This window comes from Chaetodon trifascialis, chromosome 2 (assembly GCF_039877785.1).
Source record: "Chaetodon trifascialis isolate fChaTrf1 chromosome 2, fChaTrf1.hap1, whole genome shotgun sequence".
Classification (NCBI taxonomy): domain Eukaryota; kingdom Metazoa; phylum Chordata; class Actinopteri; order Chaetodontiformes; family Chaetodontidae; genus Chaetodon; species Chaetodon trifascialis.
The window spans coordinates 918,518-945,752 of record NC_092057.1 but is presented as its reverse complement, the minus strand read 5'-3'; the positions used below and the strand labels follow the sequence as shown (position 1 = coordinate 945,752).

The window sequence follows — 27,235 nt, the reverse complement described above, 5'->3', positions numbered from 1 at the left end:
TTCCACTCCCATTAAACGTCTCATAACTCACTTTTGATTCTTTGAGTACATTTAGTTAATGCTTCCATACTTTCGTAGGATTTTGAAGTTTATTTGTAACAGTATTTTCCTCGTGTGGTATGTGTACTTCTACTGGAGTAACAGTACTTCTTCTGCTGCGGAATGATTTGCTGTGATTTCTCGTTAGCTGGTCTTTTCGTCTGTTTCCTGTCGTCTTTACACGCCGTATCGATTAAAAACAACGTAAATCCTGGGGTTAAAGGTCGCCGACAGTTAAAAGTGTCCTACTTGACCTTCACATCGACCGTCCAGCTCCACCGCGCAGCTCGAGTTACTGAGTCACCATGGCAACGAGCTGTCGCCATGGTTGTCCTGACAACCTGATCCCGGCCAGGTAAGATAGTCACAGACGTTAGTTTTACTCCTCGTGTTTTCGGCTAGTTTTTAGTTTTAATGTAACGTTGAAACGCCCACATTTTCTGTCTCATTAGCCACCTCGTTACAAGAGCAGGTGTTTCACCGCGACGAGGGTTCGTCTTTGGTTCACTTCTGACCGAGCTAGCAGGTGTAACCAGGTTAGCGTAACTAACGTTAGCTTAGCATAACTAACGTCAGCTAACGGTAACTAGCAAGCTGTGCTCGCTCGTGGGAGGCTTTGCCAGTGAACAGTCTGCGTTACTGTCATTCAGGAATCCATTAGGTGATATTAAACATCTTGACAAGTTGAATGTAATTAAGCAGAATATGAAAACGTCTTTCAGTCAAACAGGTCGTAACTTTTAGGTGTTTCATGATTGTAAGATGTAATATAAGCGAACGTTTGTGTGCGCAGTGCTGTCGAGGAAAACCATGGATGAACGTTTCTTTTATGACCTGCTGAATGTCAAAGACATTCGACTAACTAACAAATAATGTTGAAAACGACTCATTATTTCCAGAGAGCTTTTTTAATGGGCTGTTTTTCACTGAAAACTTCCATCAAAGAGCTTCATGTTTGTTCTTTCAGAGACCTGCTTTTCCTGTGCATCTGAAAGATGGATCTAACGATGCAGGTTAGGTTCAGCATGTGATGACAGTCATTCTACAAGTTTACGTTATGTGTTTTTTTCTTACAGGAATTCCAGATTGATGTCCTAATGTAAAAACTGTGTTTTTCTACGTAAACCTGCGTATGGTATGCACTGAGAGATCAGCAGCATGTCTGCTGCCCCTTCAGAGGAAAGATCCCGTGATGGAGTTTCTCCGCCCGGTGGTAAAGGCAGTGTTAGGCCTGGATCCAAGGTCAAGAAGAAGACGTGCTCTCCTGACTTAACTTTTCCACCTCTATGCCCGGAGCCGCCTTCTCTCTCAGCAGCCTTTGTCGCCAGGCCTCCTCTCAGCCATACCTCCATCCTCCGAAGCGTCTCATCTGAGAGACCGTTATCGGTGCTGCAGCTCCCTCGTCTCATAGCCCGAGTAGGACCTGAGAGAGCCACAGATGACGCAAAGCGGAGAGAAGAACCTCGACTAATGGCCTCAGCATCAGGGACCCACATCCCTTTAAGAACGGCTGATGAGTCAACGGGACTGAGGTACATGGAGAGACTTGATTTTGACTTAAATTTGTTCTTACAGAGTTTTTAAAGTGTTGAGTGTGAATGTTCTTCTGAATTTTTCTTATGCAAACTGTTATGATCACAGCACAGCACAGTACTGTTATCACACTACTTGGTAACAGACTGGCATGATGAAATATGAAATGGGTATGTGATAGGACGAGGCGTGTCTTCACAGGCCTTGGACACAATGAAATACATATTTTCCAGGCACAGTTTTATCCCAGTTTATTCCAGGAGCCCTGTCACACAACGGCCCTTTCTCTCACCAAAGTGCCAGAACGAGCTGATAAATTTGGCTGTCAGCGTTCACTCCCCAGACTACTTGATTCCTGAATTAACTGCTCAGCTGTTTACTCTCGTTTTTATTGTTTCAGTCTTACAGGGAAAGATGAAGCCGTAAAAGTCACAACATGTAAGGATAAAAAGATTACGACTGTAAAAAGTTGGAAAGCGACCAAACCCAGCAAAGCTCCTCTCACTGGCACAGAGGTTGTTCATATCTTTGCCGAGAAAAGAGACCTGCGAGAATCGGAGCTTTATTACCTGAAAGAAGTGGATGGGGACTCTTACAGGTACTTTTGCAAGGTTATGTACCGCGCTTTCATTTCAGACTCCCATAAATGTTCTTATGTAGTCATTTTGTTGTGCTGGGATGCTCCCAGTTAAACTCTGAATATGCTGTGTCTTATTTAGACCATATGAGCTGAGAGTGGTCCATTCCAGTGAAGCTGGTTCTGAGCACTACATCTTCTCCCCTAACGCTGTCCTGCATGTGACACAGAGGGGCTATGGTGGGCTTGTCAGCCTGGCAGAGTGGCACAGAGAGTCGACGTTGTGGACAGCTTTGCAGGAGATCCCATTTTTCAGGGACTTCAGACTGCGGAAAGCTTTCGCCTGGTGAGTGCATGTAAACTCTGCTTTCTGCCTCTTGTTTTTTTCATTTTAATCTTCATATGTTGTCTGCTCTGTGTTTTTTTTGTGCCAGTTTGTGTAGAAGTGTGCGTAAAATCATTTTTCAGCGCAAGTGTGCTGACCTGCAGGATATGCTGCTCATGGCTGTACCTCAGTTCAGACTTGGTCTTCTTCTCATGACTCGGTGAGTCACAGTCATGTGCAAAGTGTTTATTTTAGTCAAATACCGAATCAACTGTTAGACTTGCAGCCAGTTTTGGACCTGACCTTGAACTGTGACCTAATGGTACTGTGTCTTTTACAGAATGATTGAAGAACTGAAAGGGACACGCCGGCTTCCCCAGGACGAGTCTAGAACCTACACACTGCTGGAATTCAAGAATGCACTGATAACCATGAGTCAAGAGCGACTGCAGATGCTGGCGAAGTTAGCACACAATCGCGCTGTCATCCTAGATCTGGTACCACAGTTTTTTTTCTGACATTAAACAAAGCAGTAACAGTCAAACGTGTGTTAAGGTGAGATGAGTCGCGTTAGTGACAGAGCAGTGAAGAGCATCAGACGTTTGCTTCGTTGCTTCATGGATAACATTTCAGAGAAGGGAAAAGAAAATTAGACTTTCAGCTGAGAAAGAAGCATTTCCATTTAGATTGGCTTGTGATCATTTTTTTTGAAAAACCAACTTTTTACAACATATGTTGTTAAAATCTTATCACTGTAGGACTTGATATATTTTATTATAGCGGTGGTGCTTTTTATCCCCAGGTGAAAGAGGGCAGCTACAGGGCACACCAGGACCTACAGCTGCACATGGAGTGCGCTAACAAGCCAAATACGAGCCATGAACCCATTCATCTCCATCGGGCTCACCAGCGGGAGCTGGAGAAAGAGCTGACCTGCTCTGAAAGCATCTTGCAGAGACTGGGCAACTTTGCTGCCCTCATCAATCAAATGATTGTGCAGAGTCTCGTCACGATCACCCAACAAGACGTCATTTCTTTTCTCAGCCACGTGTTGAAGGTGACAAGAGGACATTCATTACCTCCACTTATGTAGCAGAGCCACAAACCTTCCTGCTAGAAAAAAAAGATGATTAAAACACGAAACTCTTGTCACCTCTGTCATTCAAACACAATATTTTCAGATTGTCAGACTGTCCCTAACTGCTCTCCAGTTAATACCTGGAGGGAGATGGATGCAAAACTTGAGTTACTTTGCAGCATTAGTGCTACATAAACTGATGGAGGAAGCATCAGATAAAACAATGACAAAGAATTGAATCAGTGAATTTCATTTGGTTGATGAAAGTATTTTTGTTTGTTAGAGGAAGAAATCTCAGCAGTGCTGCCTCTTCCGTGCTGAGCTGTGTGTCAGTGGCAGCAGTCAGCTGACTGTGGACCCCCCGGTGCTTCTGTTCCAGCAGGAAGTGAGTGAAGCTCTGCTGACTGCTGGCAGCTCTGTAATCCAGGTAATGGACACATCTCCACAGCTGCATAGACTACATTATCTTTTTTATCTGTGAGCTCTGGATGGTATTTATCTGTCTGGAGATGTGCCTCATTCTTAATTAGGAGATTACAACAAATATTTCATTTTCCAAGTTCATAATGTGAGCACGCTTTAAACATAAAGCTGATTGCACTTGTAGAATTGGATCACTGAAATGTACACATTGAAATGTGAAGAACAAAATTCTCAATATCAAATGGTTAATGTGCCCAGACATAAAGCGTTGGATATACTCCTGATAAGTTCTGCTACATGTGCTCTATATTTGATATGTTATGTTCATCATATCAGGCAGTGTTGTTTTAAAGTTGATATTGAATTTATCCCCAGTCTTATAACACCTTTCTTCTCCAGTAGATGTGCGACACTTGTGGATTCTTCCAGGAGAACCACAGCAGTGTCTTCAGCCCTGGTTTTGCTCAGGATTTAACCTCTGACTTCACCTGCATTGAACATCCTGAAGTTACAGGTTCGGCCATTTGCGCTGAAGTTGTTGCTGGTTTTGAAATTTCACTGCTCTGATTTCAGCTCGTTTGAGCTTCTGCTCCCATTGTTGACATTGCTGTCGCTGTATGGATCTAAAAACAGTGGTTCTAAAATCAGATGAGTTATGCTTTTGAGTGTCCGTGTGTTTTAACACCCAGGGGAGAATAAGCCCAATGATGGAAGCACTGGTCCCAGAAGGCTCTGCTGCTGGAGATTGCTCAGGGACCTGTCATCTCGCTGGCTGGGGCCTAAAGAGACCATGCTAATGGCACAGGGTAACAGGCTGCATGGCTGCTACTGTCCCCTCCCCAGGAGGCAGCTGGAGTGGCAGATCAGCATCAATGATGTTACAAAGCGCGTTGAGAAAGAGCAGGCTGAGATCATGCAGGCAAGACTGTCGCTTTCAAATCAAACACCAGCCAAAGTTCATGCGTCATCGGTGGATGTGTTTCTCGTAAATCTCTCTATTCTCTTGACAGGAAGCTGAACTAGAAGCACAGCAGCTGTGTGAGAGCTATTCATGGCTGATCGACATCCATTTGTTCATTAGCCAGTGGAGTCAAGCCTCTCTGGAATCAATGATGGGTCAGCCTGCTTTACTGTATGAGGAACACATAAAGAAACTACGTCACTGGACTGAAAGAATCTGCACAGTTCCCTCATCAGTCTCCACCTGCAGCCAGCTGTTCATCATCCAGTGCACTGGCATAAAGGAACATCTAGGTACCTCTGCTCTAACGTAATTACACCTCCCTTCAAGTGTTACTGAAAGGCTTTAAAATACAGATTTCTATTCAAGAGCTTTTCAAATCAGCAGCCTGGAAGGAGTAATGAAACTGAGTTTCTTAAAATAAATTCTTTGTTATTGTTCCCTGGCTCTGTATTAAACTGTATGACCAGTTGATTGGCTGAGAAATTCCTTTTTCATCTTCATGCTTAATGCTCTAATACTCTTTTCCTTTATCAAGGACAACGGCTGAAGTTGATTGAAGAGGAAGTTCGAGAGCAGCTTGTTGAGCAGATAAAGCTGCACTCAGAAAGCCTCGTATCAGACCTGAAGAGGGCTTCTGCTGCACTCAAGACAGAACCCAGAGACGTACATGACCTCTCAAAATACGCCCTCACGGTATTGAACCTCTTTACTTGCATGGAAAAATAACATAAAGAGAAATATAGAACCGGCTAAATCAGCCCAACGAGTAAGAAAAAGACCTAAAAAAACCCCCCAGTTTCCCCTGTTTAACCATTACAGGGTTCGTAAATGGAAGATTTAGATCCTCTGAAACTCCTCTTTTGGTCACACATTCACTTTGATTCAATTATTCATCCCAACGGCTCTGCTTTGTCAGTGCAAATGTGTTCTAAATTTAGACTCCATTATCCAAGAACTCATGGTGCTTTAAGGTGTTCAGTGCTGTTCTTTGAGGGAACACTGAGGATTTGCGGCATGAGTAAGAATTCCAGTGAACTTTTGTGATGGCGAGTCGTTAAACACTTTTAAAATGCAGTTTCACGTCAGTGAGAGTTTATTGTCTGGTTGTATTTCCTCTAATTGTCACCCAGCTGGCTCATCCAACCTGCAGGCGCAGAGTGTGTCTCTCATTCATCTCAAATATTTGTCAGCATGTCAACATTTACTGAATATTTAACTCTGTACCATAATGAGATTTGACCCACCGACAGCACTTATTTTGATGAGTTCAGATCCAAAGTAATGCTTTTCACTTCACATTGTTTAAGGTTCAACGGGACATGAAACTCAAGTACTACATAACGACAGCTTGATCATTCAAATTAAAAACTACAAAGAACAAAACCGAAGCTACAAAACGGCTAAAAATGCTCAATCTGTCTTCTCTCTGCAGGTGAGGGAGTGTGTGAAAACGTTGGCTGACACACAGAAACGTTTGGAGTACATTCAGTCCCTCCAGGATGCTCTTTGCATGTACTACGGCAAGATGTCTGAACAGGAGGTGACTCTGGAGGAAAAGGTCTGCAGGCGTAAAAGTGAAAATGCTGCCATTACATCTCAGCTGTAGACATTTTTACAGTGCAGTCTGTGCTTCTGCTGCTCTTCTGTATTTAGATGCTGGACCTGTGGGATTGCTTTGTTCCCCTCTTGAAGCAGGCAGACAGCGTTGTGAGCCACCGGCTGCCTTCAGTGGCGAACGCTCTGGACACAATGTTCTCATTCTTGGTGCATGACCTTAAAAGTATGGTCACTAAATCTACATCTGGACCCTTCCTTGACCCAGCCCAGAACGCAGAAGAGATGGTTTCCACTCTGAACTACATGTATGCACATGTGCATCGTCTCAATGCAAAACTGGAACAACTCAGTAGGAACAGTCAAAACCTACAAGGTGGGATGATACAAATGGTGGATATAAATCACTTCCAGGCATGAAAAATGCACGTTTTGCTTTGGCCACTGTCAGATTAAACATGCATGTTAAACAAGTAGGAAAAAAGTTGTTTAACACTGTTTAATTGCCTGCATTAGGACATCCAATGGATTTGAGCGCTGTGACAGCAGATGTTCAGAAGGTCAAAGCCCGTAAAGACTTGTGGGAGTTGATAGCTGTGTACACAACATGGATGGAAGAATGGAAACAGCTGCTTTTCAGTCAGGTAAGGTGTCAAATAAACCGTTCTCTGCTTGTCAACAAGATGATAACATACGTTTGGCAAGGAGGTATTTAAACGCATTCATGGTGATGCCAAATTTGTGTGAAATGTACCTGTGCTTGAATTTGGTCTTTCCTTAATTGACTGCCTTGTTTTATGTCCTTTGGGGAATACATACTCTACTACATGCAGAGATGCTAAGCTCTGCTTATAAACCATTCTAGTTGTAGGAATATTCTGTTCTAAAAACCCTTCAGCCATTGTTCATGTGGATTAAACCAACACATCTCTGGAAATGCTTTTCTGTCAGGTTGTGGTCTCACAAGCTCAAGAGAAAATTACCAAGTGGAAGGAGCAAGCTCTGTCTCTGACAAGTATCATACCCACCCAGGACGCTGTGCTGCAGGAGACTTTAGGCAAGCTAGACAGCTTAAACAATCAGCTTGCAGTCATGGCGGAGCTGCAGAGCCCCGAGCTCAAACAGAAGCACCGGAAAGCTGTTTTTCAAGGTCAGACACTGTCCACATTGTAATGCATGCATATAACCACAGCACATCTAAGTGATCGAAACACCTCCCATCTGGCAGGCATGGGCCTGCTGTGTGGCCAAGAGGAGAAGCTGGCTGTGGCTGAACTGATGTCTCAACAGCCTGAAGTTGACCAGAAGCTTATTAGCAAGGTGAGAGCAGGACAGATGTCACATACAGAGTATGATATGCTGCGAATATCAAGAACAGAAGGCGTTGAAATATTTGCTGGTGAAAGCAGGCTCATGTATGCTGCTAACACATGGTACGTGTTACTCTGTCAGACATGTAAGGATGCCCGAGCAGAGCGTCACATGGAGCAGAGCTTCCAGAAGCTTCAGCGGGGATGGGAAGCCAGACTCTTCCAGCTGGATGAATTCACTCTCCCTGTTTGGCAGCACAGTCAGTCACAACATGGATTAACAGAGGCAGAGAAGCCCACAGGGGGCAGTGTTTCAGAGCTCCACACTGCCAGGCAGCGTCCCTGTGGTGATGCAGCGTTCACTGTCACCGGTGAGACTGATTAACAAGCCAGCATGAAGTCATTGTAGTCACTGTAAGAGGTTACAGCGTGGTTCCCTCACCAGAGGGAAATGTGTTAAACCCAGTATTCTGCTCAGATGTGCTGTGTGCTTTCTCACTCAGGGCTGGAAACACACTTTGCTGAGACAGAGAACGATTTGATGACTCTGTCCACCATGTTGAAATCCCCACACAGTGCTGAGTTCAGGCTGCAGATGGAGGACTGGGTGCAATCACTGCAAGATCTTGGTAAGTTGGATATTCAGAAAAGAATTTCGAAAATTTTTATTAATGGATAGCCCCTTGAGATGAACCATCTCGTTTTCAAGGGGGTCCAACAGAAAACATACAGTACAATACAACAACACAGTCACAAACAGCATACACAGGCTCTCAGAAAATTGTTTTTGAAATTTTGCTGAAATGCAGAAGCACAATAAACATTTTGTTGTCTTTCGCTGTCGACAGGGAAGCTGCTTTATTTATTTGAAAGATACCAGCAAACATGGGCCTTCCTGACCAAGATGTTCCACGAAACCTCTACTGTTCAGACAGTGGATTTGGTATGTCGCTCTGCCCCTTGTGTGTTAAGTCAAACGTGATTTTGTAGTGCTGTGAAACTGATGCTGTCGGCGATGTCAGCGTGCATATCAGACATGTTTTTTATGTTTTCTTGTAGCTGGAGCAATTCCAACCAGTTGATGAGACATTTAAGGAAATCATGCAGTCTGTGTCAAATGACCCACATGTGTTAGAGTTTGTTCGCACCAAGAAGACAAACGACAGATTATCTGGCAGTAGCCTTTGCCAGATTCTGCTGGACGGTCTGTCCGTCATGGAGGGGATTTCAAACAAGATGGTGCATTTCCTGGACACCCTCTGTGAGCAGTTTCCAAGACTGTGGTTTCTGAGTAGCAGAGAAGTGACACAAGTACTGTCCTGTCGCCCAGCGCCTTTCACGCTGCAACCCTTCGTATGCAGGTGCTTTAAAGGGGTACGCTGGCTTGAAGTGGATTGTGAAAAACCATCTGATAGAAGAGATGTAAAGAGCTGTGGGGCTTCATCTCGAAGGCACAGGCAGACGAAGGCTCTTGGTTTGTTTGGCAGCCTCCAGGAGCACATTACCTTCCTGTCTCCTGTGGAACCGAATCTCAACGCCTTGGTTTGGCTTTGTGGCTTTGAGAAACAATTAAAGTTGACCATGGTACACCTCATGAAACAGTGTGCTATTGTGCGAAACCAGCTCGAACCGCACACCCAAGATTTGGCATGTGTTAAGAAGGTTGAGGACACCCCGTCCCACAGTGCTGATGGGGGGAGGACGCTACCTGTGCTGCATCTGTTGTCTGAATACCCTCTTCAGTGTGTGCTGGTGGCTGAGGAGACAGTTTGGTGCAGGGTGCTTCTACAAACTGTCCAAGACTCGAGTCCAGTGAAGCTGAGCAACATAAAGGCACGCAACTCTGCGAAACTAAAAAGCCTTGGTCGTTGCATAAGGGACGGAGTCACAGGGGCTGAAGGTGAATCTGTGGTTTCTAAGTATACGCTGATGTGTCTGCAGACTTTGGTGCAGCTTACAATGAATCATGCACAGCAGCTATCCCGCCTCATGGAGGTGCAACATGCACCTCTGGAAGAGTCCTTTGAGTGGCTAAGCTTGATGAAGTATCACATAAACTCAGAGGATTGGAGTCTGAAAGGCACTGATGCTCCAACATGTCATGTGGATGTTTTGGGCCATCAGCTCCAATATGATTACGAGTATTTTGGTCCAGAAGATTGGTTGATGGTGCAAACTCCGTCCACAGATCGGGCGATACTGGGAATCCTCCTCGCTCTGATGAGCTACAGATGCGGGTTTGTGAGTGGACCTTGCATGTCTGGAAAGAAAACCACTGTGGCTCAGTTAGGAAAAGCGCTGGGGCGACAGGTTGTCAGTACACAGTGCTGTCCAGGCATGAGGCCTGCTGTTGTCCAGCGGATGCTGTTGGGTGCCCTGCAGACTGGAGCATGGCTTCTACTGGACTCTGTGCACTTACTATCACAAGGGGTCCTGTCATTACTAGGACAGCATCTAGTAGACATTCACCAATCCTTCTGTGAGATAACAAGAAATAAGCATCAAAAAGTGAATGAAGATCTGAAGGACAGGACTGCTGCTGGCGTCACAGGTGGCAAAAACATCGCTCATTCAGTGTCCCATATCTTACTTGCAGGGAAAAGCATTTCTGTCAGCTTGAACTATGGATGTGTTCTCATCTCATCAAAGGGGTATGCATCCGAGGTGCCAGAGAGTCTGCGATGTGCAACCAGACCCACCGTGTTAACCTGTCCAGATTACAGAATCATTGCAGAAGTAATGCTGTCCTCCATTGGTTTCTCCGAAGCAGTGTCTTTAAGTCGACGACTCGTGTCCCTCATCAGCCAGGCCAAGGACTCCCTCTGTCTGCCCGAGTCCATCACTGACGACCGGAGCTGCTGTCTCGTTGTGTTGCGCAAGATCATCTCTGCCTCTGAAATGCACTTACAGCAAAGTGTGAGGCAACGAGAAATTTCAGATGAGGCTAAAGGATCGGCTGCAGAGCAAACCGATCTCATGTCTTCACAAAACGTGGCTGCCAGAGTAAAGGATGAAGAGGACGCTGAAAAGCCTTCCAGGGTGCGCAGTTCTCATTTGTCAGTTATACAGGGATTAATGGAGGAGACAGCCATTGTCAAAGCCATTCTCTCTGTCTTATTACCTGTTCTTTATGAGCACAAGAAAACCTCACAGTTCTACAACATTTTCAGGGACATTTTCCCCATAGCCTTCCAGTTTCCTCTTTTCCAACAGTACATTCAGGAGGAAGAGAAGAACCAAGTTAAAGATGCAGTTACAGTGGAATTACAAAGCAAATGGTTTCTCTGTGACTCTGAGAGAATTTCCAGTGCTCTTACACTCTACCAGACCATGAAGCTCTCTGAGGCAGTGATGCTCATCGGCCCATCAGGCAGTGGAAAGACGACCTGTTACTGTGCTCTGGCCGGAGCACTCAGTCGTCTGGCTGCAAAGGCGATTGAAGGAGATCCCCCACAGGCAGAGCCACAGATGTCTGTTTCAGCCTGGAGTGCTGTTGACGCTCTGGTCTTATTTCCTAATGCCATGTCCCATGAAGAGGTATTTGGGGGCTTCTGTGAAAAGAGAGGATGGCGAGATGGAGCTGTCGCTAAGGTGCTGCGAGACTCACAGCGATGTGAACCAGCAGGTTCTTCAGTCTGCAACAAGAATAGTAAACAGACACCCATAGTCAAATGGCTGGTAATGGACGGGGAGCCTGTGGGGCAGCCGGGGTGGTTGGATTACTTAACCACACTTTGCAGTCCTGAGGACCCATTTCTGTGCCTGTCGTCAGGTGAAACACTGCCATCCCAGTCACACCTTAAGCTGCTTATGGAGATGACTGACCTACGTGATGCAAGTCCCTCTGCAGTGACCCGCTGCAGCCTCGTTTACTTCACAGGCACTGATCTGTGGAAGACTGTGTGGAGGAGTGAAATGGAAGCTCTCTCTTTTGAACACAAACTGGATCAAAGAACCTCGAACATGTGGAATCGTCTGGCTGAAGATCTTTTCTCCAGCACTCTTAGTTTGCTCGAGCAAAAGACTTTAACCTCTGCAATCCATAATGAAGGAGAATCAAGCCTCGGCTATGGCCTGCAAGAAATCCTGTCATTTGTTCGGATCCTGCGTGCCCTGTTACAGCATTTTGGAAAGGACGTGGAAAAAGCTGAGCCAGCGCCACAAAGAGAAAACACAGGTACAGCCATTATGAATGAGCGTATAGTGTAACTTTGTGACTCGTTATGGCTGTGACTTTACTTTTATACTGTCTCAGTTTGTCTCCCAGCAGAGGTACCTTTACACAGAGCTGACACAGCAGGCACAGAATCCAACGCAGATCAAGAGCTGCTGGCCAGGAGCCTTTTCCTGGTGGCTTATGTTTGGGGATTTAGTGGACGTCTGCATCCTCGGTAGGATCATCTGTATGGAGCTTGTTATGTAGTCACACACTGTAAATGTATGCAAATGATTGAGTGTTTATGTCAATGCTGTTAACATATCTAATCACTGTTCTTATGAAGTGTGTGTTAGCCACCAGTTTTCTTCATTTCTTTTATGTTTTCACTTCAGTGAAAAGCCACAGTTTGACCTACTAGCCCGTCAGGTGCTGTTTGCTTGCCGGTACAGAATTACGGTTCCTGATGAAGAGAGTGTGTTTGAACACTTCTTTAACATCGACAGCAAGACATGCCCCAAGAACACAATGTTGACAAGTTCTGTCACTCCCAAGGTTTGTGCTGATCATTCTGTCCCGTGTGGTGAATATACATCAATGTAATGGTCACAGCTTATGAACATTTTGACTCACAGGTGTCTTGAATCTGTTTGCATAGTATTGGAAATGTGCCTATCTCCTGAACCTCATGTTGGAGGCAAAGCAGCCAGTGTTGCTCGCAGGAGAAGCCGGTTCTGGAAAAACCACTCTGTGCAAATCTTTGCTGAGCTTTGACAGGCCACATGTTAGCCTACCAGCCAGCCCCCTCCTGAGCTCCAGAGACCTGCGCACTACACTGAATCACATCAGCTGCCAGAGGAGCTGCAGAGATACGATGGCTTCCACGCCAACACCACAGAGACTGCTTCTTTTTGTGGATGACCTGCACGAGGCCCCCCGTGGTGAGAAAATCTACCTTATGGAGAATTAGTGTTAAATTTTAATCAGACTTTGCATCATGTGAAGCTTTATGAGGTTAATATTTCTTCCTCTTGATAGATGTCTGTGGGACGACGTCAGCAGCTCTGGAGACGCTGCGACAGAGTATTTCAAAAGGAGAGGTTCTAACATTTGATACCTACCACGTCAAGTCACTGAGCTCTGGAGCCCTCAGCTACATGGCTACCTGCTGTGTCCTGGGATTGGGCAGTCCCCACAGCAATGTGATATCCTCCAGGCTCTCACGCCTGTTCTCCATTTTTGTGCTCCCTAGCCAGTCCTTGGATGTTGTACTGTCTATCCATTCTCCCAGGCTCAAAGCATGGCTCAAAGATACGCCACTGAAGCAGAGTGGGGAGGACTTGGCATGTTGTATCATTACTGCAACCAAAAGTCTGTATCATGCAGTGTGTGACCGATTCCAGCCTACTCTCCAGAGGCCCCATTTCATGTTTTCCCATCATGACCTTCAGAAGGTGTTTTGGGGGATGTGCCTGTGGCAGCCTAACACAGGGCCTTCAGCATCAGCTCTTAACATAGTTCATCTCTGGATGCATGAGTGCATGCGTACGTTCAGTGACAGGTTATGCTCAGAAGATGAAAGCAGAACTCTGGCGTCTCTCGTAGCCAAGACAGCAGCCGCACACTATGGAGTTGGACTGGTTGATGAAAGCCAGCCTGTCCCAAGCCTTGCTATGCACACACTGCCCACGGACACAGTGGATATCTGTGAGCCAGTTGATCAGAGTGTAGATGAACTAAATCTTCCTCAAGAGCCAAAAGCAGCTGACCAGTCAGACCTGCAGAAAGGCCACACATCGACTGACCCCTCAGAAGAGGCAGGCCTGAAACCTCAGCCTCAGCCTCAGACTGAACAGACTCTTCAGCATATGGAGGACGTAATCGCTAAGCTTGTTTATGGTCCTGACCTCTCTGAGGCCCTCAAGTCTATGAATCAGCAGCTCGGTTTCAGATGTGGCCGTTCTTATCAGGACCAAGACCTTGATATAGTACAGCAGGAGCTGTGTGCACTCATTGACAGAAGAGAGGAAGACAAAGGACAGAGAGTTCATGATGACTCCAACATTACAAACAGATGCATGGTTCACAGACAGAGAGTGAATCAGCTGTTCCGTATCCTCAGAGCGTTGCTCATACCTGGAGGTCATGGAGCGCTGATTGGCTCAGACAGAGGCACAGGCCGTAAAACCACTGTGCGCCTAGCTGCCTACGTAACGGGCTACCAGCTGATGGAGGTTCATCCTGGCAATGAGAATACGTTGCATGAAATCCTGAAAGAGGCTGGGAATCAAACTAGAGTGAGTGGAGTTCATGTCATCATACTGGTCCATGAAGGAATCAGCTCGTCTGTCAGAGAAAAGCTTCTGGTGGCGATGGCCCACAGAGCCTACCCAGCGCTCCACACAGAGGAGGAGCTGGGAAACCTCGTCTCCAGAGTGACTGCTGTGAAAAACTCCAGAAGATACCTTATGGACAGCTGGATGTTTGAGAAGTAAGAGGACAATGCCTGATTAATCGAGTTCTCAGTCTAGTTTGTCACGTTACTCAGAGACGACTGATAGTTAATGAAGTCGTATTTAAAAGTGTGTAATGTCAATGGACTCATTTACACTGTAGTTGCACTGATGGCACAGTGATATAATTCACGAGAATGAACTTACAGGGAAACCTCTGATCACTTACAGTGAGTGTGTGTGGATGAAAATGTGAGTACATTGCAAACAATATTCGTTGTGTGTCTTTTAACAAAGGTACTTGAGCCAAATCCACAGAAATGTGCATGTGTTCCTGTTGCTTCCCTTCACCGTGGCCGACAGCAGCGAGATGCGTGCCAGTAATGGAAGCCATGGATGGCATGTAAATAAGTTCTTTCTTTGAATTACAACCTTTGTACCTGTATTTCATTATAAAACACAAGCTGTCCTCTTCAGAGCAGCGTGCCAGGCACAGCTATTTAAACATGCTTTAATGTTTGATGTTAAAGCACCAGCCCTTGATTAAGGTACAGCCCTTTTTACTCCATCTGTCACATCACATTTTAGTTACTGAGGTCCACATTTCAGTTGTAGCACATGTCATTGAGTATGCACAGTCCTAATGTGAATACAGACCACGTCTGCTCTACTTGTGTCACTCTGTAAGTTAAATTTTAATGTACCAAAACAGATGACTTTTTATCCTTTGTAATCTAGGCACAGCTGACCAAGGCCCTGAGCCTCAGTTGCTGTGTGGAGGTGTACCAGCCTTGGTCCAACCAGTCTTTAGTGGAAGTTTCTGCTCAGTGCCTCAAATCAAGTCCCTACAGAAGTGAGTAACACCACCAAAGTTAGTGTGTACTCACTTCATTTTTACAACCTTTAATAGCAATGTTATATCCAGGCTGTACCAAGGCGCATCCTTTTTTTCTTTGTCTACTTAGTGGAAAGAGAAGGGTTAGAGGTCGGCCTGTCTGTGGCTATGGCGGGAATCCATCAGTCTGCGTGTCAGTATGCTTCTGTCCTTCTAAGAGCTCGGCCTTTCAGTCCTCAGACTTACATGGAGTTCATTGCCCACTTTGATTTTCTCTGCAGTCGTCTGCACAAGCAACGGCAGAGCCAAGCTAACAGGTAATTGTTCTTAAACTGGACATGGGTTGAGTTTTTTCATCTTCTTTGCTGTGTAATCAAACACAGCTACATCACGAACGACATCCTGAACAATATCTGACACCGCTGCAGCAAAAATGAAATACAGTCACCTTCACAAAACGTTTGCTGCAGAGTTGTTTAGTTGGACTGCAGAAAACTGTAAATCTGCTCTAAATCACATTTACTAAATGTATACTTTCTATCTGACACTGTAGTATGTCTGTTTAAACAAAACAGAGATACGTGTACACACGACAACAGCTCTTGTATTTTTCAGAGTTGCCACTGTTCTGTCTCGTCTGGACGTCATGAACAACACAGCTGTGCAGCACAAACAGCACTTAATAAGACTGCAAGAGGAAGTTGCTGAGACACAGCAGGTAATGTACAGCAATTCAGCATGTTCAGTTCAGTGGATCAATATTCTGTATGAGGTCGCAGCCGCATTGACGGCCACAATTTCTGTAGCACAAGAGGTTATTTTTCACCAGTCAAAAATGATTCAAACAGCCCTGCAAGCAGCATATCCAGAGCTCTTCAGAGACCTCGGAGGCGCAGTGCTGCTTTCAAACTGAGAAGCTCTGTGCAGGGACTTTTTTTGCATGTTTATTCTATTTATGTTCCTCAGTTTGAATATTCAGTAATATTTACCTTATAACAAACATTTTTTTTTAGAAAATTACAAATTGAAATGATTTCATGAATATCCGCATCCTGTCCATCCTTCAGCGTGAGAAGGAGCTCCTCACAGCTGTAGTTTACCAGAGGAGTCTGCTCGAGGAAGCTTGTAAAACATGTGAAGAAGAGGAGGACAGGCTGTATCATCTGGAAGAGCAGATAAATGATGCTCAGAAACAGGTGAGCAGATCTATTAAAATCTGCGTCTGAACTCATGTTAATCTTCTAAGATCATCATACTGTCGTAGGCTCTTAATATTTAAATCTCTTGGAACAATCTGGAGCATTTATTTCATAGAAGTGTCACAGAAAATGAACTTGATATGTTTTTTTGTGTGTTTCTGTGTTTCAGCTGAGACCCGTGTTCTTGTCAGGCCTCAGGATTCTCAGCTGCCTGAATCCATCTGACCTGGAGGAGGTGCGCCGCTACAGAGATCCACCTGAGGGAGTGGTGAACGTCATGGATGCCGTTTGTTTCCTGTTTAATCATCCACCAGGCTGGGAGAGTGCTAAACAGCTTCTTGGGCAGTCCAACTTTTTCCAGGTGTGTGGAAAAATAGTAGAAAAAACCTCTTTCAGTAGTCAGAATAGTGGTGTCATATGTAGGTTTGTAACAGTCACCAGTGCTCTAGTCATGTTTTGGGATTGCTTTCTTGCCAATATCTCCTAGGAGCTCGAATTTTTTGACCGCTACGCTCTGACAAACGAACAGCTGCAGCAGCTCGGCCAGATAGTTCACAGTCCTCAGTTTGTGCCTGAGTCCGTGCGAGAGGCGAGCAAGGCCTGCGAGTCCCTGTGTCGATGGGTCCAGGCTGTTTACGAGTGCTGCTGCATGCAACACAAAATGTCAGTCAAGCGGCAGTTGGAGGTGCTGGCCAAAGAGGCACGAGGTCAGCTGAAAATGGCGAGGCAGCACAAGGAGGACGCATACCGTCACCTCGAGGATATCAAGCTTCAGCTGCAGATGGTGCAAAAAGAACTGGAAGAGCAGCTGCTGGGGCTGCACGCCGCTGAGAGCTCAGAAAGAGAGGCTGCAAGAGCTGCAGGGCAGCTGGAGACACATGTCAGAGACTGGAGGGCGGCTGCTCAGGTGACACACAAACTGTACATGCCACTTGATGTCTTAGTGCTTTCTTGAAGTTGTATTTAACTGATTCTAATCAGCTCTGTTTCCCCTTCAGCAGGCAGAGTTAAATGCCCAAACTTTACCAGGAGATGCCCTTATCCTGGCTGCAATCATCTCTTATTTAGGCCCCTTTGGACCTGATATGCGCATAGAACTGTTGAGCAAGTGGAAGGAGCTGTGTGAGACAGGACACATCAACATAAACCCCAAGGACCCCCGAGTCTCCTTGTTTACAGACTCTGACGCTGCACCGTCTTACCCCCTTCCTGGTTTTCCCATCTCTGTGTCTGAGAGGCTGCAGCTGCCTGTGGGTCAGGTGTTAGGTGTTCTCCTGGAGGCTCCATCAGCCAGAGTGGCTGTAAAGCTGCTGCTGTGGGGCTGCAGGCGTCCCTGGGTTCAGTGCTGGCCTCTGCTGGCAGACACTCAGCAACATCTAGATATAAGCTCTCAAAGCTGCCTCATCACAGGTAGGTCCTCAGATTTCCATCATTTAAATCCTCCTGACATCCTTGGCTTGTTTTGATCATGTCCTGTAGAATTGGTGTTGATTTTAGGGCTACTACTAATCAATTAACCATTTAGTCTAAAAAAATATGAGGAGTAACAACCATTGGCCATGACTGAGCTGAAATAATGTCAGCAGTTTATTTTGTTCGTCCAAAAGTAATAAAACCCCAAAGTATTCACGTTACTACACGAGCAACAAAACTCTGTGCTCAGAAAATTAATTAGATATTAGACATTAATTAGATAACAGTTTTTCCCACAGTTGTGTTTTGTAAATTGTATTAAAAAGCTTAAAATCAGTGCAGTAATTATCTGCTCTGCAGGGGAGAGCGCCAGACTTGAGAAGGAGGCAGCGTGTGGGACGGTGCTTTGTGCTGATGATCCAGAGCTCCTGCACAAACTGGACCAGGCTGCAGAGAAAGGTGAATCAGGGGATGATGAAATATGAAATAACAGGCCGACAGGTTTCACATGATGCAGTTAATATGAAACCCAAGTTTGTGAAATTTCTAAGTTTCTAAGGTTTCTGTATAAAGTCATTCTTACCTTCTGCTGCAGGTTTGAAGGTTCTGGTAACTCATGTGGAACGTGCAATTCCCAGTCCACAGTTTCTGGCCCGACTGGCTCGCCCTGCCAGATGTTGCCTTCCGGGGTTAAGACAGCATGTTCAGCCAGCTCATCCTGAATTCTGCATCTTCTTTAGCACCCATCTGCCCGTCCAACTGCTTAGCAGCGGTAGGAAGGACATGACTGCTCTGTTAAAGTCGCTTACTTGGCATCTTTCTTGCAACAGCAGTGCAGGATTTTCAAATTAATTTGTCATCCCAGTCCAGTGTATGTACAGCAGTTTGTGTTGCTGATTGGCTGAAGTTGTAACTGATACAGAGGCATGCTAAGAACTTTTCACAGCTTAGAGTGACTCAGTGTTGAGACATTACTCTGCACATAGAGCTAGGTCCTCACATCGGATGTCTAATAACAGACTGCAGTGAAGTGGACACTTTGGACAGTATGGAAATTAGCTCCTGACTCAAACAGTGGCTCACTGGGTATTCCTCCCTGTCCTCCATAGAGATCCATCCGTCCATCTTGGCTCAGGTGCGCGTGGTTGACCTCTCTCTGAGCTCAGAAGAGATCCAGGAGCTGATGCTGACACAGCTGCTGCAGTCTGAATGTAGAAAGCTGCTGATTCAACACACGCACTTCCAGAATGAGAAGCAGTTGCTGCAGGAGAAACTGGTCTCAGAAGAGGTGACGAGACCACCATGTAGCATCACATCGTGCCGACATTGTTTCTGTTTTTCTATTTAGTCTCATACTATCCAGTGAAGTCAATAAGGTGTAATAAGGCCCAGTCTGCAACCGGCAGACAAGCTGATTGATGCCTCACTGTCAGAGTTTGCTTTTCTTGTAGTTGTTGCCCAAAATGTTTGCTTTGCTCATTGTTGCATATTTGTTTGGAATTTACATCATTTTAAGTAGCCTCAACCAAAGATGAGTGACCCTCACAGCAGCATCGACCCTTCTCTCATCTGATTGGATGATGGCGCCGGTCTTTGTTTCCATGGCAGCCGTCATGGTCACTTTCCTTCTTAAGTGTGCGCTAAAATCACTTTCTGAACTGGAGCCCATATAGTTGCAGAGTCCTACGTTTTGTCTCTAAAATACCTCGCTACACATCACATCATCATCTAAATGCTGTCTGCAGTTTGCCTATTGAACTGGCTGATCAGGAATTAATATGATTTATATAGGAAAAAACTGACAAACAAGAGATTGGTGATGCTATTGGGCTGACCTTTATTTCACTAAAATTCAGCTTACATCCTTTTTTATCAGTAGCTTTCTCAGTTATTGTTAATAATTGTGGGGTGAGGGGCATGAGCTTTTTTTGGCTTCTGAACAGCGGCTTGGCAGAAAAAGTTTGAGAACCTCTGCTGTACACCAGCCTGCTTAGTTCATTTCTTAATCAAGCTGCCACAGTGACTGTTTTTAAGTGTAAAGCTGAGTGCAGTCCCTTTATGCAGAATCAGACTTGATAGAAGATAGTGTAATTATCTGCTGTTGTTCTTCAGTTGACTGCGTACAATCTGGTCTTAGGATGCTCTGATGGACTACATCCTGCAGTGTAACACCTCACTGCTGCAGGACACTGATTTTCTCCCCCATGTGGCTGTTTGTCAAGAAGCACTGAAGAAACTGCAGGCTGAGATCCAGATGCTGAGCGAGGAGCTGGACTACCACGAGTCGCTGCTGTCTGCGCCCCGACAGTTAATGAGGCTGGCTGCTGCCCTCTTCCAGGCTCTGCAGCAGGTGTCCCGTCTTTCACCTGCCTACTATTTTTCCCTACGTAACTTCCTCACAGTTATGCGAGAGGTCTTTGTTGTTAAGGGCGGACCAATAGTGTCGAACACCACTGGGAAAGTGCCAGGCGGCATAATATCAGAGGTCACAAACTGGATGGCAGCCCAGCTGCTGGTGCAATACAGGCCCTGTCTCACCAAGAGCCATGTCGCTGTTCTGAAGCTGCTGGTGTCTGTGGCTCTGCTCCAGCACAACCAGCTCTGCCCTGAAGCTGAGAGGCTGGCTTTCCTCAGGGGCCTTCAAGATGTAGAACATCCTGTCACGAAGCGTCCCCCTGCTCCCACTGTCTCACAGTCCACCACACCTGTGCCTCGCTGGATACCGCCTCACATCCGCCCAGAGCTCCTCTGCCTGGAGAAAATCCCGGCCTTCAGAGGGTTGATCGCCTCGCTCTCTGCTTGCCCCGTGCAGTGGCAGGAGTACCTGCACTTTCCCTCCTCCTCTGTAGCAGGGCCCGTTCCCTGCCTCTCTCACTCCCATTTGTCCCTGCTACAGCGGGCTCTCCTCTGGAAGACCGTGCTCCCAGACTGTCTGGAGGGCCTAGCGGACGCCATGGCTGTCTACCACCTCTGCCAGATGAGACAGACAGCAGAGAATGAGGCCCCTCACACCGGGAACCCAGAGGCCCTCTCACGATATATAGTCAAACATGAGGGACCCATTATCCTTACGTTGCCCAGTCCCAGAGGAGATAAGAGGACGAGCATTCAGCCTCTTCACTTAATAAACGAATTGGCCCACTGGGTGGCAGAAACGATGGAGGTAACGTACAGATCGTTTTGTTTCCAGTTGTAACTGTCGTACCTCAGTGCAGTGCTTGATGCTTTTCTCAATATGTTTTGTGTTCAGGTGAAAGTCATTTCTTTTGGAGCTCCGTGTGACACACAGGTCATCCTCTCAATGCTGCAAAAAGCTGTTAATGACGGCCACTGGTTGGTTTTTAACAGCTGTCACCTGCTGGATCAGTGGGATGAGACAGTAGTGGCTCACCTCAGTCAGCTGATATCCTCTCTCAGAGGTAGGTGCTCGATCAAGGATCACTGCGTCATTTATTAACGTTAACACATGCTTAAAACTTTAAAAAGGTAAAGCCCAGTCTTTCTACTTCTGTATCTGCCTGCCTGCCTGCCTGTCACACAGAGGAGCGATGCCTGATTCAGCCACACTTCCGACTGTGGTTCATAACTCAAGAATCTGCATCGTGCTCCATACCAGGTAGGTATTAAATCTATTATATTGCCATTACTGCTCTGTCCAAGTCTTCTTGTCAAGGTCAGTCACTACAGCTTTAGTCCAAGGGATCATGACCCTCCATCAACAATACACTCTACACTGGTGTGCATTGGAGGATAAAGTACTGTACATCAATTTAACACACAAATAGACAGAATCTTATCCCAAGTCAGCCGGTGTGGCGCCTCGAGTAAAACAGCAGACTCTGTTTGTCTGTAGTAATGATTCTGATTGTAATGAAGGTTATTATTGTGTCATTAAACAGCGGCGGTGCGAGTGTGTGCCCTGCCGCTGGTCTGCGACTCTCCCTGGGATCTGAAGGAGGAGCTGAGCTGTTCCTGGCGACAGGTGATGTCCGTCATACGGTGTCAGTCACTGTCGGCTGTCACAGCAGAGGACATGGAGTTCCTCCTCCGCTGTGCCGTCTTCCACTCTGTGTTACTGCAGAGACAGAACTGTGAATACTCAGGCAAAGGGAGAATACACAATTGGTGAGAAAATGGGCCCACACACTGTATATTACAATTAATATACAGCAGAGGTGTTTGCAACATATTTGTATTTTTTCCTGTTTTGAGTGAAACCAAATATGTCCTGAATTAATGTCTCAGTATTTTAAAACCAGCTTTATTCTTCAAATGGTGGAAATGTCTCGATAGATGAAGAGGTTATGCTTGTGCATTTTGAAGGAGTCAGGACGACCTCCTGGCTTTGATGGATGCACACATTTGCGTTGCTAGTTGCTGCCATGACAACACTAAGGCTTTGCAGTACATAGCAGGTGAGGCAGCATCGTCAGATAAACACTCCCTCCAGCTCAGTTACTGCAGGATCTAACCTTGTACTTTTCATTCATAGTCAATCTAGTGCACGGTGGTCATGTGCTAGACTCTGCAGATTTGGAGGTGGTGGAGAGTGTTGCTAAGACCTGCCTCAGCAGGACGTGGCCACTCTGGGACAGTGGACCACACGTCCTCGCAGATATCATCAACAATGCTTCCCACTGTGGTAAATAAACAGTTTTCTCACGTTTCTCTATTTTGCATAGTACACAGCTCATCAAATCTAAATGATGAGACAGTGAACCAGAGTAAATGGATCATGCATCCAAAGATGAGTTCTTTACTCTTACATTTCAAACATTTAGCTCAGGCCTTTAAGTAGAGCCAAAATTTCTAAATCAGCATTACAAACAGCAGGTAGCATGGAGTGCAAGCACGAAGCCACGGTAGGTGCTTCTTGTTTTCAGCTATCTGTGTACAGTGTAGTGACTGTGGCTTTGTTACACGTCTTCAGATTTGACAGAACTGCTGCAGATTTTGGAGCAGGGTCCTCAGGTTTCAGCAAACATCAGTGACCCCCTCGTGCTGGGCTTCGGTGCGGATGTGGCAGCTGAGAGGATCAAAATCAATAGCCACACTTTGAACATACTCCTGCAGGCCTCCCAGACTCCTCCAGGGGCAGCGGGGAGTGTCTGCGCCCAGCTCAAACAGCCTGCCACGCTGCCGGCCTTCAGCCACGCTAGAGACAGACTGCAGGCGCTGAAGCGCTACGTCACACACGAGAACGGCGGCACAGATGCAAACGCAGGAGCTGATGCTCACAGTCCCGTACGTGGCTTCCTCCACGCTGAGTGGGATGATCTCATCGATTCAGTGTCCTCGCTCCTCTCGCAGCTCCAGCAGCCCGTTCAGTACAGCACGCCGACCGTCACTTCCCTCCACCAGCTTGCTAACTTGTCTCACTTGGAGAGGAGGGCCGAGCTGCTCGGTGCTTATCTCTGGCACCACCACACTTCAGATCCACCTGGTTCTTACCGACTGTCTGCTTTCAGAAACGCCCGAGGCTTTCTGGTGGCAGTGATGAGACAGGCAGCTCAAGTAAATTGCAAAGATATCAGTGATATAGCCCTGCATTTTCAGGTAAAGCATGCAAATAATAAACTCTTACTGAAGAGGCCTTTCACTCTTGGAACCTGGTGGATGAACATATCTCATTTCATATTGTTGCTCTAACCGTTTGCAGGTGCTGCAAGTTGATTGTTGTCCTCTTTCCTCCAGGTTGTGAGTGAAGGTACATACCCCGCCTCTCTTCCCCTGGACGCTGTGTATTTGTGTGGCCTGGAGCTAAGAGGAGCATCATGGGATACAAAGCTAGGAGCCCTACAGGACACAGTGTCTCTGCAGCCGTGCTCACTGCCTCTTGTTTGTGTCAAAGCTCAAGTCAGGAGCGTAACCCCTGTCCCTGATAAAACGTCACATTTAAAGGACAGGTCGCAGGTCGCACACGCTTCTCCATCAGCTGGCCCACAGCTACCAGTCTATCCCTGCCCGCTCTATCTGGATGGAGAGCGGGAACGTGGAAGCTGGGGACTGGCAGATGTGAACATTATCACTACGCTTCCCCTTCATGCCAAGCTGCATCCTGTGTTGTGTAGTTTGAGACGAGTGAGGCTCGTGAGTGTGCTCTGACTAAACCAAGAGTCTGGATTGATAAAGGAGTCCTAACTCAGCCTCCATGAAGAATCTGCTCCATGTGAAGTCATGTGACTTTCTACTGCTGCAAAAAGCCTCTTTAATGTTTTGAATTTTTGTTTTTCATTAAAGTGTTCACACACTGTCATTTTGGTGATTTCTAGCATTTTGTATGATCGCTCCGCCTCACTGCTGGGTGTGGCCTTGTGCACCTGTAACCACACCCAACAGTGATGTCATCATGTACTGACACACCCTGCACACCTGTTTATCAGCTGGTTTTCAGCTGGTCATGAGTTCTTTTGAAAGCTGTCACACTTCACATGCTGTCTGGTTTTGATCGCTCATGCTTGAGGTGCTCCGTGTTTCAGTGATGGCATATTTTACTACGTCATTTTGGATTATTTCTTTCTTTGACCTTTATTTATCCAGGAGTAAATCTCAGTGAGATGAGAAATCTCCAAGACCAAGACAGGCAGCAGAACAGTTATACAGTTATTGTTTGTGTAAACAGCTGTTTGTCCAGATTTCTGCAGCCAAAACAATGCAAATGTATTCAGAAGACATACAAAGAATCTGTCTGTATACAATGGAAAGAATAGAATAAATAGCACTTTTTGTATCTTAAACACGGTTAAAAACTGGTTTCAACTGCGTGTTTGAGAAATACTAAAGCTTTTTGACAGATACTTTGAACTGTTTCACAGGAAATTCAAAGCAGTGAAGTCCAACAGGGGATGTGTGAGTTTGCTCATCATGACTCCCGTGTCTCCTCCTGTAGGTAACATGGACCGGCACCATTATGAAACCTTTGAGAAGTTTGGCAACAGTACTTTCCTCCTGCACCTTGACAACGGGAGGGCGTGAGTATTACTGGTGTGTTCATGCTGATGTGCTTTTGTGTTGTGCTTGCTGCGACTCTGCTTGTCGTGTGACTTGACTGACTGCTCTCGTTTCAGATTTGGGCGTCACTCCAAAGATGAGCCTTCTATCTTAGCTCCTCTGGAACAGTGCTGCAGGTACAAACAATAATGTTTGTTTAATTGTCCTTGTGAACTGTGTTTCTACAGTAGTCCAGAACAGACAAACCAAATACTGGCTCTAGTGTGCATCTTGTGAGTTTTTTGCATGTTTTGCAGCCGCCGTAGTTCCTCCAACATGCTGAAACAGAGGAGGGGGTGAGGGGTGTTCACTTGGTTGCAGTCTGAAAGCTAATGGCGAGACGCTGCTAAATCCTACACATTGGTCCTTTTAATGTCGAACAGTTGAGGTTAATCCAGTTTAGTGTCATATTTTTTGACAATATGACCCACAATATGACCTTCATATCACAAAAAAGTCATTAAGAAGTCACAGTGTCTCTGAAAGGGCGTTGAAGAAGTGCAGGGAAACACCATGATCCAAATCTCTGTAACCATCAGATGCTGTGCACCATTTCCTTCCTGTTTCCTGCTCCGTTACTTCTCCCTCCCCGTCCTGTCCTTCTATCATTTGACTCTTTTCCCAGAATCCGTCGCTCCACCTGGCTACGCCTGCGTCTGCTGTCGCTGCCACAGTATCGGCTCAGTGATGTCATGAGAGGCTCGCTCTCTCGCGACCCCCTTCACAGGGAGGCTCCCCTGCTGTCAGAGCCCCACCTCGCCGCTCTCGACCGCCGCTTGAAGACTGTGCTGGAGACTGTAGGCCACTGCCGAAAGAGACAAAGTGAAGATGGTGGTGATGATCAGGTGATCTATGATGACATTGCCCACTTGAAAGACGTGGTCACGCCTGCAGGGTAGGGGACACTCTCGTCTGATGTCCATGTAGATGAAGACATGTCACACTAGCACATGCAACATGATGTCAGCAGTAACATTAATGTTCTCATTAAAGCCACAAGGACTTTTATTCTGGATTGTACATCATAAATTCACTGTAATGCAGTGCTGTGTTACAAACTCACAATGGTTTGAAAGTTACAGTTTTTTACCGGGAAGAAATTAAAATTCATAATTGAAATCAAAAAGTAGATTTTGTCATTTCTTTTGGCATTAAGTGGAAAAGTTGTGCATTCAAATGTGGTGTCTGTTCCAGGTCAAAATGTTTGTGTCTGTGTGTATTAAGGGAGGGAATTTCTCACTAAATGTTTGAGATGCAGGTAATTTTTACTGATTACAAACAATTTCATTTTCTCTTGTCTTTATTATTTAGGTTCCAATTATCTGTCAGGATTTTTTCAACACAACAAATAATAAAAAGAGCTTGTGGAGTGGGTGGAGTGTGCTTCACCTGCAGTAAAAAGAGCAAAACCTCAGAAGCAGCCTGTACATTTTGAATCCTCTGCTTCTTTAATGCAGACGTGAAATGTTTCAGCACCGTCTTCAACGTGCCCCTCCTCATCGTGACGGACAGCTGGAGTTAGAGATGGTAACTTTCATCTGGACTCAGTACGTCGGCCTGATGAGAAGGAGATCCTTATAGTTTCATGTGTGAGGTTTACAATGTACAGCTCCTGGATATTTGATATGTGAGTCCTATGAAGCAGATGTATGATTGACGTAATATGTAAGGCAGTAGTTTGTTTGGCCAACGCTGAGCTCCTCCCTGAGGTGTCAGCGTAGTTGGGCAGCTGCTTGTCCTCCTCCTCCTTTCCTTTCAGGCCTTCCATCAATAATTTACCTGCTCCGGTCATATCGATGGCACCTGCTCCCTTTTCTCTTCCCCTCGCTCGCTTGCTCGTTCTTTCCACGAAAACCGTCGATGACAAGCGGGTCAAAGAGCTGATTAACGAGTGACAGAGAAAGGAGAGAGGGAGGAACGCACCGTCGTCCTATCAGACAGGTGTTCTCGGCCTTTGGAGCAGAGGGACTGCGCTGAAGACGCTGATGCACAGAGGACAGAGAGCGCCTGAGGGGACGTCTTCAGAACTGTGAATGGGAAGACAGACTCTCTCCAGACCTTTGTTCTGCCTCTAACAGTCACTGTAGTTTTCCTCTTTGTTTAAGCTTTATATTGTCTTTGGAATTGGCCACTATGTCGGGAGCCACCAGTGATCAGCTGCACAGATCGACTCTGTCTGTCTATTTGGTGAGTTGATGTCATCTCATTGTTCGCTGCATTTGGTTTTGGTCATGGGGTGAACACGTCGTCTGTAATGGAGTATTTAAAATGGGGGGGACAAACTTGGCTGTGTATTTAAACGATGGCCTGGCTGGGTGACGGGTGAGTATCTGTCAGCTAAAAATCCAGTGTGTTCAGTGATGGCTGATGTAACAAGTGTTTCTAA

General features: G+C 46.0%; 2 protein-coding genes across 2 annotated transcripts in view; both read left to right on the top strand.

The window, feature by feature from the left end:
• Positions 1–25,970, top strand: part of LOC139349739 (extracellular serine/threonine protein kinase FAM20C-like) — a 32,012-nt gene extending 6,042 nt beyond the window's left edge. Inside the window, exons 9-11 of the mRNA XM_070990720.1 lie at positions 24,749–24,830; positions 24,927–24,986; positions 25,475–25,970. Coding sequence (XP_070846821.1) covers positions 24,749–24,830; positions 24,927–24,986; positions 25,475–25,748 — 416 coding nt within the window. The 3' untranslated portion in view covers positions 25,749–25,970. The remainder of the gene's footprint in view (positions 1–24,748; positions 24,831–24,926; positions 24,987–25,474) is intronic.
• Positions 1,198–24,013, top strand: LOC139342002 (dynein heavy chain domain-containing protein 1). Its single transcript, XM_070978821.1, has 43 exons — positions 1,198–1,571; positions 1,973–2,170; positions 2,292–2,495; positions 2,584–2,694; positions 2,815–2,971; positions 3,277–3,531; positions 3,836–3,979; positions 4,378–4,489; positions 4,665–4,894; positions 4,986–5,229; positions 5,475–5,632; positions 6,372–6,497; positions 6,593–6,869; positions 7,010–7,137; positions 7,445–7,643; positions 7,722–7,813; positions 7,946–8,174; positions 8,307–8,432; positions 8,652–8,746; positions 8,863–11,980; positions 12,092–12,194; positions 12,355–12,514; positions 12,618–12,900; positions 12,998–14,450; positions 14,710–14,815; positions 15,151–15,265; positions 15,378–15,564; positions 15,863–15,965; positions 16,315–16,443; positions 16,616–16,807; positions 16,934–17,353; positions 17,445–17,856; positions 18,220–18,318; positions 18,455–18,631; positions 18,969–19,147; positions 19,997–21,022; positions 21,104–21,278; positions 21,401–21,475; positions 21,759–21,984; positions 22,183–22,274; positions 22,352–22,501; positions 22,790–23,415; positions 23,554–24,013. The coding sequence occupies exons 1-43, from the start codon at positions 1,198–1,200 to the stop codon at positions 23,962–23,964; spliced, it is 13,476 nt and encodes a 4,491-aa protein (XP_070834922.1). The 3' UTR covers positions 23,965–24,013.
• Positions 25,971–27,235: the final 1,265 nt, after the last annotated feature.